Genomic DNA, 17,239 nt, shown 5'->3' with positions numbered 1-17,239 from the left:
GAAAGGCCTTGGTTCTGCAGAGGTGAGCCCATCTGACTGGTGACGAAATGCAGGTGAGGCCTCCTGCGATGGGAGCGCATCCCTCCTTCCTTCCCTTGGTGCTTGCATCAGTTTCGGGGCAGGTTGGGTGGGGGGATTGCTGTGGCAGAAGGCTCCACCCCCCAGATCTCACGGGCATACTCCGTGATGGTTCTGTCACTGGAGAACTTGCCCGAACACGCAATGTTCCTGATGACTTTCCTCGTCCATTCACGGGGATCCTGGGAAGAGGAGAGGCAATGTCAGTACTCAGTTGCTCACCCAGCTCCATCCTGGCTTGCAGCCTTGCAGGGCACTGACTAGTTTAAAACACCACGGTGTGGGGCTGCCAAAGCAGCCAAACCCGTCTCACCCTGCCCCAGGGCTCCCACATACTGTGGTGTCCATAGGAAAGGCTCCACTGGAGCACACTCATCCCAGTTACCCTGTAGTCTTCCCATTGCACTGCCGTGGCCAAAGACCCCAGCGTTCCCATTCAGCAGTGGGCATGTCTTACCATGAACAACTGGTCCACTTGCCCTTGGCACTTAATGTAGGCCTCATAGTCTGCAAACACCTTGAACCTGAAACCGAGCAGAGTCAGGCTGGGGTTTGCCTTCCAGGCAGGACAGGTATCTTTCCACGAGCAGGCAGGGCTCCCCGCCCTGTGCAGGGATGCTTCCCAGGACTCACCTGTCGTGATGCATCAGCATGTTCACAACATCTTTGAAGCAGCCAGGGTCTCGAGGGGAAAAGAAGCCGCTGCTGATCTGGTCAATGGCCTGGCGCAGCTCAGGCAGGCTCTCGTAGTACTCCCGAGCACTGTACCTGTGCCCAGCAGAGACAGCCTCTAGGCACTGCTGCTCTTCCTTGGGCCCTCGTGTCTGGGGCAGGGAGGGCAGGCAAGGATGTGGTACAGCTCCTGAGTGAGGGGCCTTGCTCCGAGGGCCGTGCCCATCAGAGCACCCTGCTCGTGGCTCAGACCAGCAGCGGTGTTTGATAGACTTTGTGCCACATCCCACTCACAGCCATTGTGCTGAACCCTAGCCCAAGGCAAAGATTGCCTCCAGCCCCCTGCTCATTCCTGCTCCAGGGCTGCCCAGAGATGAAGGTGCCCCTCCCAGAGAACACAGCTCTCCCTGCCAGAGCTGAGCTCTGCATCCCCATCTGACAAGCCCTGGTGTGCACCAACCCTTTCCGATCCAGGGCCTCCACATCCTCCACCCGCATGCCAAATATGAAGAGATTTTCTTCGCCTGCCTCCTCAGCCATCTCCACGTTGGCCCCGTCCATGGTACCAATGGTGAGGGCCCCGTTCACCATGAACTTCATGTTGCCAGTACCTGAGGCCTCCGTGCCAGCTGTGGAGATCTGCTGGGAGAGATCCGCTGCTGGGATCACTGCCAGGTGCAAGAGAGGTAGGAGTTAATCCTTGGCACATTGCAGCTCCCGACAATCAGGACTGACATTTGCCAGTGACTCTTCTGACCTTGCCCTCAGCCCAAACAGCACAACTCCGGGGCCAGGCTCAGCTTTGGCACAACCCCATGCAGCTGCTGCCACTCCTGCATGAAGCTGGCTTCCTGCCCTGTGTGGAGCCTTCAGGCTCTTCCTAAGGGACAGCCAGGTGTCCTGCCTCAACTGCCTTTCAGGCCAGCCCATTCCTGGGCTCAGCTGGGACGTGCCCAACTTGTGACCCATGCTTACAGAAGACCAGACATACCCTTCTCAGCCAAGGATACCCGGTAGTTCTCCAGGAAGATGACCTTGAGCTTGTCTCCCACATAGGGGTCGTTGTTGATGACCTCACCAATGGATGTGATGAGTTTGATGATCATCTTGGCCATGTGGTAGCCAGGGGCTGCCTGAAGAAGAGCAGCCCAGAAATGGGGAAGGCTTTTAAGGAAGGGAGAGCATGAGAGATGCCAGTGCAGGGTCCTGGCTACAGTGAGTCTGAGCTTCACCTCTGCTGCTCACATGGAATCGCATGGTTTGGGTTGGAAGGGACCTTTAAAAAACATCTAGTCCAACCCCCCTGCAATAAGCAGGGACATAAACTAGACCAGGTTGCTGAGAGACCCATCCAACCTATCTATCTTGAATGTTTCTAGATATGGAGCATGTAAGCACTTCAGGGCTATGTTCTAGTGGGGCACCACGTTGAAAAAATTTCCACCTTAGATCTAATCTAAGTTAACCCTTGTTCAATTTAAAACCATTGTCCCTTGTCCTATCACAACTAGTCCTACTAAAACATTTGTCCCCATCTTTCTTAAAAGAAGCAATGAAAGACTACAATAAAATCCCCCCCAGAGCCTGAACAATCCGAATCCTCCCAGCCATGAATTAGGAAGAACATCCTGTTGGGAGGAGAAGTCCTGAGCCATGGGGTCATAATGATGGAGCCTTGCTCAGTCCAGTTAGTCCACGGAGGTGTTCCCTGCTGCTGGCTAATCTACAGCAGGCCCAGCAAAGCCACAGAAAGGGGACAGGACCTTCCCCACCCACCCCCGAGCCATGCATGCACCAAGTTTGGAATGCAGGTTACCTTTCCTCCGATCATAATGGTCCTGGGCACAAAGGATTTGGATGGATTACATCTAATGCCTGAAAGAGAGGGGATCTTTCTGCAAAACTTTTTCAAATCTGAAAGCTCAAATTTGATCTTAAAAAATAAAAGTCTTCAGAATTGAAGATAAACTGGGCAGTTTACTGTCTGGATCAGAGGAGAGCTGGGATCTCAGCCCATGTCACAAGGACCCACGAACCTTGCAGGACCCTAAAGCCCCACCAGACATCTGCTGGACCTGTGGTGGACAGAAAATGGCCACAGAATCCTTGGGGATTCAGATCCTTCGAGAACTACTTAAGCCAGAACAATGCACAGCTCCAATGACTTGCCTCCCTTTGGGAATGGCCAGGGGTCTACACAATGGGAAATGGGGTCTTAACTTGCACCAGGTCAGCCTCGACACCTGCAGAATAGGTGTGGAGGTTACCTGGGCTGGAGAACTGGGCTGTGAGCTTTTCCCAGACCTCTGTATGACCCTTCAGACACTCTGGAGAGTATCCCTCCTGGAGAGAAGCCCTGGCAGTGAGAGGCTAGGTGACTTACGGTTGTAGAGGGTGATGGCGTGCAGGCAGTTCAGCAGCTGCCGCTTGTACTCATGGATTCGCTTCACCTGGACATCAAACATGGACATCGGGTTGATCTTCACCTTGTACTGCTCCTCCAAGTAGGCTGCAAACTTCAACTTGTTCTCCTGCCACAAAAACCATGAGGAACGGGCGTGAATTCCCACGGCTTGCATCAGAATTGAGATTTGCAGCTGGGATGTTCCTGGCAGCATGGTGCTTTCAGCCTTCTTCCCCCAGGCCACCTCCAGTGCACGTTACCTGCTTGACTTTTGCCACGTCCCTGATGAAAGTCTCATTATCAATGAACTCCAGTAGCTTCTTCAGCTGGCTCAGGTCTGTGATAAAGCCTTCCCCAATTTTCTAAAACAACAAACCAGGAATGTCATGAGACACTTCACCCAGTCCACAACTGCCTTTCCCCAGCAGAGATGCCACGGTCCCGTTGGGAACTGGAAGAGGCAGTGTGGCCAGGAAAAGAGGCATGGTTTCTTGTAATTTAGATTATCATAATGAGGTTACTTCCCTGTGTCATAAAGAAGCCAAATGGAAACGGGGCACTTGCAAAAAACTGGACAATCCTCCCTCTCTCAAGGAGTTTTAGCAGGAAGAGGGAGGATGTGTGCACATGTGCCATGGCCTCCTGGCAGGTGGAGAAACTGATGGCAAGGACATGAAGGTGCATTTAATTGCAGGATTATATTCAGCCATGGCATGTTGCAGTGTGATGTAAAAACCTGTCCTAAAGGGCCTGGGAAATACAAGGGACAGAACTGGGGCTGGGCCTCCATGGGAGGAGCTCCTTTGTGCCTGTGAAGCTGAACACTTGTCCAGACACTGGTTGTGCCTGTGTACAGTCCCCACGAGGGCAGGGACCAGATTTCTGCAGCTTTTTTTGGCCAACTCTTCATCATCAACTTTAGAGCCCAGCCAATCTGACTCACAGCATGGTCCTCCCAGGCTGTCCCCACAAAGCTGCCAGGTGTCACCCTCAGGGCCAGACCACAAGAGGTAACCAAAGGGATCATGCTCAGCTCCTCACTTCACATGCTCACCTCCTCACTTCACATGCTCACCACTCACCTCAGCAATAATGTCAGCCAGTCCTGGGTTGCACAGCAGGAGCCAGCGCCTCGGCGTGATCCCATTGGTCTTGTTCTGAAACTTTTCTGGCTCCAGCTCATAGAAATCCTTGAACCTGGAACACCAGGGAACTCTGAGCCACCCACCACCACCCAGAGCTACGGCTGGGTCCCCTCGGTGTGTTCTCCTGACTCAGGGTAGGCTCTGTCAATCTCCCTGTAACAGCTGTGAACTCTTTGCTGCCTCTGACCCCTTTCATCAGCTGAACTGAAAAGTTTCACCAGCTCCAAACGGAGAGAGTCTCCCCAGCAAGGCGACCAATGCAGACCAGCTGCCCCAGCTAACCCTTCCCAGCTAGCAGGCAAATCCCAGTGATGGGAGAGGGTGTGTCCCAACTCACACCGAGTTCTTCACGATGTCAGAGTGGATGCGGGCCACACCATTGACGGCGTGGGAGCCGATGACGCAGAGATGAGCCATGTTGATCCTCTTGCAGTCTCCCTCCTCGATCACCGACATCCTCCGCAGGCGGTCGATGTCCCCCGGGTACAGAGCTGCCACATGCTGCAGGCAGGGAGAGGGGCACGAGTGACACAGCCACAGCTCCTAGGAGCACTCCCATCCTAAACGTGGTCGCACCGAGACCCCCCAGAGTTCCCACAGCCTGGGACCAGCCCCTTACATCGAGGTGCATTTGGTTGAGGGCGTAAATGATTTCCAGGTGCCGCGGGAGCAGCTTCTCAAACATGGAGACCGGCCAGCGCTCCAGGGCTTCAGGCAGCACGGTGTGGTTGGTATAGGCACAGGTCCTTCTGGTGATCTCCCAGGCCTGCATTACAGACAACAAGTTAATGCATGAGCACCCAGGCCAGGAGGGAAAAGGAAATCCCATAGGTCCTTCCCCTGCAAGGTTCAGCATGGTCGTCCCAGCTCTGCTCACCTTGTCCCAGTCCACTTTCTCCACGTCCACCAGGATCCGCATGAGCTCTGGTATGGACAGGGCAGGGTGGGTGTCATTTAGCTGAATAGCCACCTGCAACACAGACTTGCTGGTCTCAGTTCGGGCAGTGACAGGACCGTGACAGCGCCCTGCATGCATAGGGTTGGGGTAAGGATCAGCCCCAAGGCTCTTCTCCTAACTCACAACCCAGAAACAGGAAGATCTCTCAGTAACAGAGCTATTAAAACTTTCCAAGTTGTGCTCCAAATAACAGATTTTTCCCTGGGAAAATAGGCCTGGAGATTATCTGTTTTACAACTGAAGTTGCCAGGGTGCTTGTATAAATGCCCCCATTGAGTCCTGAGCATCCTGCTCTCCCTCATCAGAGGCAGGTCTGGCTGAAATTTCCCCAGCTCCTCTGCCCACAGACTCACCTTGTCTGGGAAGGTTTCAAAGCACGTTCTCACAGGGTCTCGGCAGCCAAATTTGGAGGACTTGAAGCGCCGGATGATGTCCTGGAGGGTGGCAGCCACCACAAAGTACTCCTGCTTCAGCCGCAACTCCTTGCCTTCAAAGAACTGCAAGTGGGGGCACCACATCCATCAGAGCTGAAGCTGCCGTCCCCACCTGGCAGCCCAAAGCTCTGGAGATGCTCCTCTCCACCCCGAGGGGCTTCCCAATAGGCTTCACACGTTTGGCTCCTCACCAGGGCAAATGTGGATGTTTCTCAATACGTCTCTGATGCGGACAGCAGCTATAGGAACTCACAAGGGGCTTGGCATCTCAAACAGCTGCTTCCAGATACAGCAACACAGCCCACCTCATCCATACTACCCCTACAGAGCCAGCACACCTCCCTTCCTCATGGTAAAGTCCCTTGCAGGGTTTTTTGACAAAGGACGTTTGGCTTTCTGTAACAGCCAAGAGTGTCTCTGGACACACACCGCACTTTGTGCCTCACACACACCAGCAGGTTTGATAGCATGTGGGGTAAAGTGAAAGGGATTTGCTTTTCCAGCACAGATGCCAATCCATGACTAGATATGAGGGCTCTTCCCTTTTAGGACCCAGAGCCCAGTGAGTGCTTGGCCTGGGACAGCCCTTGCAGTGAGAAATCCCTTGAACTGGGGATGGAAATGAGTCCTCACTGTACAAACTGGCAACTGCCTTGACGTCGAAGGAATAATGTCTTCCCCTCTCAGCAGCACTGAACAGAGCAGCTACATCATATGGGCCAGACTCTTAGCTGCCAGTCAGTCAGCAAAGACCCTCTGGAACCAGCAGAGCCATACCTGTTCCCCTGGGAACTGTAGGGACAACCTATTGTATTAATGCAGAGCAACAAGTATCACATGGCCATGACCTTCCAGTGTTTGCAAACGAGGAGATACAAATGCAGGAAGGATGATTCTCAGCAACAGGGAAGAGAGGCAAAGCAAGTCACTCACATTATCATTCGGGTACAGGACTCTGGATATGTTTTCTGCCAGGTTTCTGTCCAACACTGCCTCAATGTAGTCACCCATATTGACTGCAGGGAGAGAAATACACACAGCACTGAAGCAGCTGTAGAGATTCAGGCAGGTCCCTGACACCACACTTTTCCCTCTTCTCTCGTAACAGGAATATTTCTCTCTCTCTCTCTTCTAACAGGAATATTCAGGCTGGTATTAATGGAACAGGATGGGAATGTACATGTGTGAAAGGCACTAGAGTGACAGGAGAAGATGAGTGGGTATCCTGATGTATGAGGGCTCTGGAAGCAGCTCAGGAGTAGTGTGATCCATGGATGTGCATACAGTGCTGTGTTTTGGAGATAGCTATGAGATAAACACAAAACAGGCCAGATGTGAAGTGCTGTGCCAGGTGCCATGCACAAAGGGACAACTATGTCCCAGCCTGGCCAGAGGAGAGGCCAGAGGAGAGGCAGTGGAGAGAGAGCACTTACACTCCTGGAGGTTGAAGTCATTTGGCGCCTTGGCAGACCAGAGTCTCATGGTGTTCACAGTGTTGTTCTTGTATCCAGGCACTGGGGTGTCATAAGGCATGGCAAGGACAACCTGAAAAGGATAGTATTGCCCTCTGGTTACAGCACAGTGGCCTCAGAGAATGTGGGACAGTGGCTGAAACCTCTACAGGAAGAATCCAGAGGACAAAGAAAAGTCCTGGCTGTGGAAGCAATCTCACCTCACTAAAATGCACCTGCTGAGTTTCACAGACTTCCCTGCTGTCATGGGCACTTCCACCAGCTACAGAGAAAGCATTCACAGGGGAACCAGAGTTGTATGGAGCTTTACTGACCAATGTGACTTTCAACCCCATCAATGAAATGCAAGAAATAGTTGCAATAAACCCGATGACCTTCCCGTACCAACTGAGGTACCTATCAGAGCACTGAAAGCACCCCCAGCTTCCCACTGTGATTCTGTCTGTGCTGGGGTAGAACCAGGGCAGCTTGGGCTTTTGTGTTTCCATCTAGGATTAATGCCACAGTCTGAATCCTGCCCATCAGCCTTCTGCAACCTGCCAGGACCAAACCGTACAACTGAAGCACCATTTCCAGAGCCATCCACCCAATATTCAGGGTTTGTTGAACCTGCCCTGACAACTCCACTGAGATCTGAAAGTATGAAAGTTTCATGAGTATGAAACTCTTTGTACAGTTTGCAGATGATGCTTAAGACTCAGGAGGCTGCACACATGGCTACAGGGAGTAACCCTGGAGCTCCCAGCTCACACAGCAGGGAAAACCTGTAAGATCAGCATGTTGGTCCTAAACAGCCTCTTTGTGCTGGCATCAGCAACACCTCCTCTCTGGGGAGAATCAGCAAGAGCTCAGGCTCTCCAAGCTGCTGTTACCAGCTCCGAACATGGAAGCAGGCAGGGAGCCTGCCCAGGGACTGGGGCACACATCACATGAACTCAGCCATGCTATATTTGGAGACTGCATCTTTGGTTTTTTTGAACCTTTCCAATTTGTTCCCTTAGCAGCACTATCTGAAAACTCACCTCCTTGTAGGAAGCAGTGTTTGGGATCCCTGAAATCCCAGACTACCAGCAGGATCAGAAGGAAGGCACGCTGAAATGCAATGGCACTTGGTTCCCAAATGGATGCCTGCTGCACATGGGGGCCAGAGAGCTCTGGCACAGCACCTCCAAAATGTTCACTGTGCTGGGGCTGTGGTGTTGAACACCTGTACTGTTAGCCTGGCAAGGGCCTAGGTCACTGCACAGCCTCTGACAACCAGAAATAAAATGGTTTATTTCTCCTCTGAGCTGGCCCAGGTGACTCTGTAACTGAGCTTCAGCTCTTGGTGCTGAAGAGAATGGCTGGGCTCTGTGACTGTGAGTTCCTCAGATTAACTGAGTTGGTTCATCAGGCAGAGAGACCACTGAACATCATGGGAACAAGGCCAGGTCATCTCCCTGAATCACAGAGAAATTAGCTGTCCTTCCTTCCTCCACACAGAGCAGTGCTTACAGAGGAGAGGCTGAAGCATCTTCAATCCTTTTAATAAACCTGTGCCTTCATTAGCAGCAAGATGGGAATGCACCTATGATGCAGTAGCCTGAACAAGCATGAGCTCCTGAAATACAGCATTACCTCCTCAGCTGTGGGAGAGGCTGAAGGGTGTTTGTGATCCATGGTTCCACAAAACAAAGCCTCCAGGCAGACCGGAGATCGGAATCCACACCACCAGCCTTCCCTGACAGCATTCTGCCCATTGGGCTGCTCTGGGAAAGGAACTTGCTCTCACGACAAGAATTAAACACCCAAGGGATTACTCCATGCCCCTGCACAGCAGCAGCATCAGAACCACCTGAAAATCTACAGGGTGTGAGTGAGCAATGGCCAGGGGCAGCATGCAAGGAGCCTACAATTCTCCTCTAACAAATCCGTGCAAGACCACGGGGCTTTGCCCTAGAGATCAACAGATCCCTCTTTTTTCTCAAACCCTGCTACAACAATTCAACAAAAGCTTTTATTTCCTCAAACCCACAGGCTACAAAGTCGCCTTGTGACCGCAAGGGTAGCAGAGGGAGTTTGGCCAGTCTTGGAGAGAAGGTTACCCTGTCTGGCCTCACCCAGCCCAGCAGAGAGACAGAGGGTGGTACCTGGGTGTCGATCCACTTCACCCCCTCGGGAGTGTGCTCCACACGGCCGTAGAAGTGCACGGGGAGCATGTACTCGGGGCGAGCCTTCTCCCAGGGGTTGCCGTAGCGCAGCCAGTCGTCCGCCTCCTCCACCTGCAAGAGGCACACGCTGCTGGGCTCAGCAGTGGCTCGTGGCTCCACTGAAGGCTGAACACAGCTCCTCCTCGAAGGGAGACCCGGTTCAAAAGCAAAGCTTCAGCAAGCTGGCTTTAAAAATGGATGTGCAGAGGCCTCTAGAGGATAGCCGGGCTTTCCAAAAGTTGGATGAGTGCATCCCGCCTGGTGTAAACAAAACAGCCTCTATGGACCTTTGTTAAGGTTTAAGCCATCCAAACTGCACAGACCACTGCACTCCAGGCCTTTACAGTCAAACTGAGTGTGGATATTGTGGAATATGTGGGATGTGGCACCCAGTGGTGCTGTTCCTGGCCACAAGCCACAACCTGTAAGCCAGGCCTTGTTAACTGTTCTGCCCTCTGCCAAGAGAGAGTTTCTCCTCTCAGCTCACAACTGAGGCAATAAGAGCAAAGTGAAGCCATCAGAGCCACCTAGGCTGGTGTTATCCAGAGATGCTTAGTGCCTCCATGAATTTCTCTGCTGTGGGGGGAGGGACTTAAAGGAAGGAGGAGATAGTGGGACAAGGAGGGGAAAGGCAGCAGGGAGGGCTACAGCCCAGCATGACACCACCCCTGTTCTTTTTTAAGAAACATGAAGTCAAATACAGGGGAAGCTTTACCCTCCCTGCTTTCACCATTTATGGGGCCTAGCATTGCAGCACTGCAGCTTCTTTGTAGAGAAGCAGGAAAAAAACAATCTTCAAACCTCTCATGGTCCCTGACTAACACAATGGTATTTTTAGGGGAAAAAATATACTTTATACTCCAAAGCAAGGTAAGTCTCCTAATGAAAACCATTTCCAGACACACACTAAGGAAAACTGTTAGCTGGAACAGTTTTTTAGCCTATTTTCACTGAAAAATAGTATGATCACTAATGCTATGGGAAAATCCCTGTTTAAGCCCTGTCTGCCACTGACCAGGGAGCCCACAGGAGCAGCACTCACCCCAGGCACTTGCCTATGCTCCATCATGATCAAACACACCCTTTGCCAGACAGCCTTTTTGAAGCATTTAGGCACATCTCCATCCTTAGTCTGAGTGCTTTGCTCACTCACTGCCAAGCTGGATGGGATTCCGAGGTTGTTGCAGCTGCACTGTGGAGACCCAGGCAGGCAGACCTCTGGTCTCAGCCATGCCCTGTGGCTCAACTCCCACATCATCTTGCTCAGTGATGGACTCAAATGTCCAGTTTAGGAGCAGCTCAAGGCACTGCAGTGCCTTTTACATCCAGACCTTGTCCACAGCATGAAAGAGAGGAAGAAAAAGGGACCCAAGCTTGCCAAGTACCTGCCAACCATCGACAATCTTCTGGTTGAAGATCCCAAACTCATAGCGGATGCCGTAACCATAAGCTGCCAGCCCCAGTGTGGCCATGGAGTCCAGGAAACAGGCTGTAAGGGTCAAGGGAACAGGCTGTAAGGGTCAAGGGAACAGGCACTCTGCAAGGAACCTTACTCCTTGCTTGCTGCATGTGCTGCAGTGTGCATGGAGATGAGGAGCTGCCACAACAGTACTGCTGGAAATGTTTATTACTCAGAGGAAACCCATGCACAGAAGGGAGACAAGGAGACAGTCTGCAGCAGGACTCTATGCATGTCCTGCTGAGCAACCACAAACCCCCAAAATTTTTGGTGACAAGGACAGGTCACCAAAACCCCAAATCCAGCTTTGTTGCAGTGAGAGCTCTTCTAAACTTGCTCTGCTCTAAGCCTGTCTGCCCAGCAAAGCAGAGTTTCTGACTCAAACCTGCTGCACCACTAGCTACTTAACTACTATTGCTTCCAAAGGAAACCCTTCCAGCCCTCAATCCAGGCAGTTCTGGCAAAGATAAGCCCCAGCATTTACTCCATGCAGGGAAGCTCCCATCTCAAGCTGTCCCACAGGACAGGCAGACTAAAATAGCAGCCAACAATCTGCCTGTGTGAGAGCTGTTGAGTGCCTGTGAGAAGTGAGAGATTTCACGGGGAGGTGAGAAGAAAGGCTCCAGACAGCCTCTTCCAGCCACAGCCCTGCCTGCTGCACTGCGGAACACACACCTACAGCTCCAGGGTGCTCTCACTGGGGAGGGGATGTTTCCAGCCAGCCAGGAGCAGGCAGGAGGGTCCCACTGCTGAAGGCCTGTGGGGCACATGCCAGCGGTGAGGGTGTGAGAGCCATGCCACCCTCGGTCCCTGGTCCCCATGCACTCTGCACGAGGTGGGAACTCCCCTCCCCCTGGATTACCTGCCAGGCGGCCCAGGCCTCCATTTCCCAGTCCAGCATCTTCTTCAATTTCTTCCAGCTCCTCCAAGTCCAAACCCAGCTATTGGGGAAGAACCACGGCAGAACATGTCACTAATAAAACCCCATATCCTGAGCTGCTCTCCACAGGAGGACAAACACATCCCAAAACCACACACACTGAGGGAAATTAAACCCCACAAGGTCTCTGCATCCCTCCCCACAAAACTTCTCACCTTGGGCAGCCCAACTGATTGGAAAATAATTCAGCCCATCACCAGATGTCACTCTCCCATGAAGAAAGTTTGCTTAGAGACTTCAGACAAAACACTCACGCCCTGGCAGCCCCTCAGGTCAGGATGCCCTTTGACCAAACTTGACATTGGAGACAGTATGGGGGGAATGGTCAATCCAGTGTGCAAAGGACACCTGAGTCCTGCCTGGGCAGGGGAGGTCACCCCTGTGCCCATGCCCATCGGGTCCTTGAGGAAGGGCATGGCTAGGCTGGCAGCAGTGACTGCAACATTTACCATCACTCTCTGTGCTTCCCACATCCTGCCCAGCCTGCCACCGAGCTCCTTGGCTGCAGTCCGTGGCTGGAAGTGGTTGCTGCATTTCTTGAACCATTTGTTCTATGGCATGGGGGCCCCTGCCAGATAAAGACTAAGGCTGCCAGCAGCAAGGACTCTCCAAGAGTCTAGGGGTGCAGCAGACTCTCGAGCATTTCAATGGTCTGCAGCCACAAGAAGGGATAGCCTCATGCACAGAGTGATGGGGACACAAAAACTGAGACAAATTCTCTAAGTGACAGAGCCATGCTGGATATGAGAACTCCAAAGTAACCTGGCCATTGGCCATGATGAGCTCCACATGCTGGAGGCTACAGCAACGGAAGCCTTGTCATGTTGGGCCAAATCTGCACTTGGAAAGTGTCATGCACTTGAAGGATGCTCCCTGAAAAAAAACCAGCCTGCCCTCTGAGGCATAATACCTCAGAGAGAAAACAGGTGCCTCTCTGGAAATCCCTTTCCGATCTCTTGGCAAGGGAAGTGCTTGCCATGATGTTTCAGCAGCAACTGTAGTACCTCATTTAGAGAGACAGTGAAGTGCCCAACTTCTGCTAGAAACATGGATCAATCTGGTGGAGCAGTGGGAGGGGAGAGGGGAAGCTGAGAGAAATAAAGGGTTTGGGTGAGAAAGCCAAAAATATCACATTCTGTCAAAAGAGGTCACTGTGCTGTTGCACAGGTGCCTGCAAATAACCACATAAGTAAGTAACAATGGCCTCACATTAGTGACTGACTTGGTGATAGCCAGCTGTGTTTTTTCCCAGATGGAAATCACCTGAGGACATTGTATTTCAAGCAAATGATTTCCCTCCTTTCTCTCTTCCCACCAATCAACTTCTACCTGGCAGCACTGCTGATGTCCTTGTATACCTTGATGTATGAACAGTAATTTGGTGTTTTGCTGCTCTAGTCCCAGTGTTTCCCATTACACTACATCTCCTGTGATAAACCATCATCTCTTCTACTAATTGAAAGATTTTTGCAGCCTGTGACTCTTTTGTCACTTAGGATCCTGGGTGTTGTTAGTATACACTTCTGGGTTCTCCTGTTCCTGACAGGGAAATGGTGGTTTGGAAAAAATGTACTCCAAATCCAAGGAACCCCAAGGCTCCCCAAATGTCTTCTCTAGGGAATGAAAAACACTATGAAAGAGCCAAGCTTCATTTTGTATAGTCCAAATAACACAACCTTCTCAGGTGAAGCCCTGAGAAATAAAGATACTCAGCCACCAGTGTGGAAAAGTTTAGCCTCAGGGGGACCCCGGTACCCCCAGGACCTTACCTGGTAAATGGCTTCATCACAAGCATTCTGCAGGCCCAGGTTCACCATGGTGTTCTGCAGAGTGCGACCCATGTAGAACTCCAGGGACAGGTAGTAAATGCGCTGGGGAGGCAAAGCGAGATGCTTACACACGGCACAGCACTCTGCTTTCACAAAAGCTGCTTAAAATCAAGAGCAGACCCAAGCATTTCCCAGAGCAGGGATGTCTTCCCAGACTGGCTTTCGGCGCCTGTCCCTGAACACCACGCACTAGAGTTGTTTGTCAGAAGAATTTCATGCGGGACGCCGGCCAAGCCTCCACCACACATCTCCCCGCCAACAGCCTTCTATAGAAAAATCTCGCTGCCTCTTAAGTGTTTCCCTAATTAACTCAGGGCAAGTATTATCTAGGATGCTGAATGATACATTTATATACACTGTTAGCCTCATCTGAGGTGATGTTTACACTGGGCTTTTAAAATTTTCCTAGGCTGAAGCTGATCCAGTCTCCCGAAAGCCAGAGCAAGCCCCCTGTCCCATGAAGGCTGGCTGGGCTGAGGGCCAGCACCTTCCTGTGAGAAATTTTCCAGAACTCTCATCTCATGGGTCCTGCTCACCTCACACTGAATTTCACTCCTGTTTCACCCTGTTACACAAGTAAACTGTCCCATAGGTGGCAGGGTTCCTGGCCCAAGTGTGCAATGACCTTCCAAGTTTGAGAGGAGCTGTGTCTGTGCTGCAAATGCTAACGAAATCCTATTTGTGGGATGAGAAGCAGGCTGTGAAAACTTTTTTACCCTCACTCAAGATTCATCACTATGGATATTTTTGGAAATAAACCGGAATTCTTAATAGAACAATAACCTGACTTCAAATTGTGCTTTCCTTGGAATCTCTTTCCACAGTAGTGTGGATCTTTCCCTGCTAAGCAGCAGGATTACCCACGCTGCCACCTCTGCTGAGAGTCTGGAAGGGTCAGTCTGTTCCCTGGGGCTCATCAGTTAGACCAAAATCATTGGACACAAATGCTCTGCTCCTTTCAGTCTCCTGCAGGGGCACATTTCTAGTCAAAACCCAAGTGTAGAGGACAGTAATCAAACTCAGTCCAGGCTCCTCTGAGCCTTTATGGGATCTGTGCAATCCCTTCTGTTGGTGCTGCAATACAGATCAGGGCCCGTTCTTGTGAGTTAGGACAAAAGGGAGAGTTCCACGCACCACTGTAACTCCCAGTGCACATGCAGCCACTCTGTCGTGAAAGTGCACTTTGTTTCTTGTGTCAAGGCAATGTCCATGATCTTGGGAGAACAACTGACTCAGGGAGGTGGCTGCCTGCACCCTGGGGAGGTACCTGCCTTTCTCAGTACACACCTGCTCTCTGTGGCTCTCCAGCCAAGCACTGGATTAGGTCCTTATTCAAAACAATTAAGTCTGAATTACGTCTTGCAGCCCCCAACACCTCCAGCATCACTGTCTTATCCTGGCAAAAGGGGAGGAAGCCCGGGGTTTGGTGACCTGGGAGAGCGTGTCTGGTTTTCACAAGGCAAGAAACTCCTCTCCAGCCTCAAAACTGTGCTGCCTGCATGTTCTGCAGGAGTGAAGTCAGGAGACAGCTGTGCTGAGCCATGGAGGTGACGATGCCCACAGGGTACACCACCGCAGCAGTGTGAGTGCGGGACGTGACTGTGGTGGAGCGCGCAGAGGAGCTGGCAGCAGCAAGGCCCATGCAGGGACCTGCTCAGAGTGGGACCACAGGGGACACAGCTGTGACAAGGTGCAGGGGAGACACAGCTATCAGGGTGTCTGAGGGGTGACAATGCTGGAGTAAGGTTCAGTGGAACAGGACTGCAAAAGACTGTGTGGGGACACAGTCATGGCAAACTGCACAAGGGACGTGGCTGTGGTGATGTCTGTGGGGACACAGGCATGGCAAGATGAGTGTGAGGGACACAGCTGAGGCAAGGCTCCTGCGGACACAGCCACGCTGAGGCGTGTACAAGCGACACGGACATGATAACACCTTAACACCCACGGCAACGTGAGGGATACAGGGGTCGCGATGCCCGCAGGGAAGAAATCACGGTGGGATGCATGAGGGGCACCCCCACGGCAAGGGGACCCACAGCCAGCTGCGTGCAAGGGCCATGCACAGCGACACCTGCCAGGGGACACCCCTGGCGAAGGATTCCCAGCCGCCCAGCCCCAGAGGCTCACCTTGGGGTCCCGCTCGTAGTAGTGCTGCTGGGTGCGGATCCAGCGACCCACCAGATGGTCGCGCACCGTGTGAGCCAGCGCGAAGTAATAATCGCGGGGGGTGGCGACGTTGCGGTCCTTGACGAGGGTGAAGTGGAGGTGGCGATTGAAGCTCTTGCGCACCTCGGCCACGTCCCCCAGCCCCGCGATGCCCCGCACGCTGATCTGCTTCCGACGCTCCCCGTCGCTCAGCGGTGCCGCCATCCCGCTGCTGCGGCTGCTGCTGCTGCCCCGCCGCCTCTGCCTCTGCCGCAGCTGGGACCGGGGCGGGACCGGGGCGGGACCGGGGCCGCCGCGCCTGCGTCTCCTCCGCCCGCGATGAGGCGGGGGCGGCGCCGCTGCCGGGGGACTGCGATGGCACCGGAGGACTTGGGTGATGGCACGAGAGTTCAGGGATAGCGTCAAGGAAGCGATTTCTCATCCCACCCCTCCGTGCGGGCTCTGGCGCTAAAAGCCACCCCAGCACCAGGTTCTGATTGTAAATTGGGGGTTTATTGTCGGCGCAGCGAGGTTCAAGTGTCCCCGGTACAGGGAGCCGGCGACCATGCACACAGCAGGTGTCATGTACTGCTGCCCTGAGCCCATGAGTCGGGGCTCTCGGGGAAGGTGGGCTCTTCTGCACCCCCGAAAGACCACTTGGGTCTTCTCTATACATTCATTAAATACATCACAAATTCACAGATTACAAATAGCACATCAAATCCCCTCCCTGCCCGCATACCAGGCACTGCTGGAGCGGAGCATCTCAGCTAGCTTCCCCTGGTTAACTGCAACCACACTACATTCCTTTAGCACAGATGTGTCTGCAGGAAGAAACACCCAAAATACCGTGCAAATGTATTCATCCCCAGCCCTGCATCAACCTTGCCAGGGCACAAAAGTCTGTAACTTCCAGTGAGCCATGCTCAGGGTTTATTTTTGTGGCTGCATCTTGCTCATCTGTCTTCCTCTGACCAGCTCTAGAACTGTCAAATCCATCATTATCCTTGTACCCAGCTCCCAGGCCTTGCTCATCCAGCATATCTGATGTTGTCTTCCACCATCCACCTCCCAACAGCCAGGGAATCAAATTTAGCCTTCAACTCTGAAGGGCACCCAGGCTCCAATTCATGCCTCCAAGCCTATATCCAGTTCTAGAGTCTTCCTGAGCTTTTCTCCTTCACCAAATGCAACACAGAGCTGTGACTTCCACGCCGCACTTCAAAGCTGCTGCCTGTCAGCAGCATAATGTGTAAATGCACCGTTTTTGCACACACACAAGTTCACCTTCGAACATAGGAGTAGTAAAATAAAAATCATCACTGAAAACTGCTGACAAACAGGAAAAAAAAAAACACCCTGAAATCAGGACAGTAAAGAGTTCCTTCTGGAGTGACCGTTCAGCAACTTCAGCACACTGCGAGCACATAGTACAGGCATATTCCAAAGAAGGTGTGTTTTTCTCATAGAGATCATAGATGTCCTGCAGAGTCCTCGTTTTCCTTCCAAAA

At 52.4% G+C, this 17,239-nt stretch overlaps 1 protein-coding gene across 3 annotated transcripts; it reads right to left on the bottom strand.

The window, feature by feature from the left end:
- Positions 1 to 107: 107 nt before the first annotated feature.
- PYGB (glycogen phosphorylase B) lies at positions 108 to 15,953 on the bottom strand. 3 transcript variants are annotated; one of them, XM_062489508.1, is made up of 20 exons: positions 15,711 to 15,953; positions 13,521 to 13,622; positions 11,674 to 11,752; positions 10,738 to 10,841; positions 9,293 to 9,424; positions 7,125 to 7,236; positions 6,625 to 6,707; positions 5,611 to 5,754; positions 5,177 to 5,269; positions 4,919 to 5,065; positions 4,637 to 4,800; positions 4,237 to 4,351; positions 3,415 to 3,516; positions 3,134 to 3,281; positions 2,567 to 2,625; positions 1,742 to 1,883; positions 1,211 to 1,418; positions 712 to 846; positions 536 to 602; positions 108 to 260 (listed from the first exon to the last, which is right to left on the bottom strand). In XM_062489508.1, the coding sequence occupies exons 1-20, from the start codon at positions 15,951 to 15,953 to the stop codon at positions 108 to 110; spliced, it is 2,532 nt and encodes an 843-aa protein (XP_062345492.1). The 3 variants fall into 3 exon arrangements, with proteins under 3 accessions (XP_062345492.1, XP_062345493.1, XP_062345495.1); XM_062489509.1 differs by lacking the exon at positions 13,521 to 13,622; XM_062489511.1 differs by lacking the exons at positions 11,674 to 11,752; positions 13,521 to 13,622 and having other exon boundaries at positions 10,738 to 10,758.
- Positions 15,954 to 17,239: the final 1,286 nt, after the last annotated feature.

The sequence above is a fragment of the Cinclus cinclus genome, chromosome 3 (assembly GCF_963662255.1).
Source record: "Cinclus cinclus chromosome 3, bCinCin1.1, whole genome shotgun sequence".
NCBI lineage: Eukaryota > Metazoa > Chordata > Aves > Passeriformes > Cinclidae > Cinclus > Cinclus cinclus.
The sequence above is the reverse complement of the archived record's forward strand: the minus strand, read 5'-3'. Positions and strand labels throughout refer to the sequence as shown.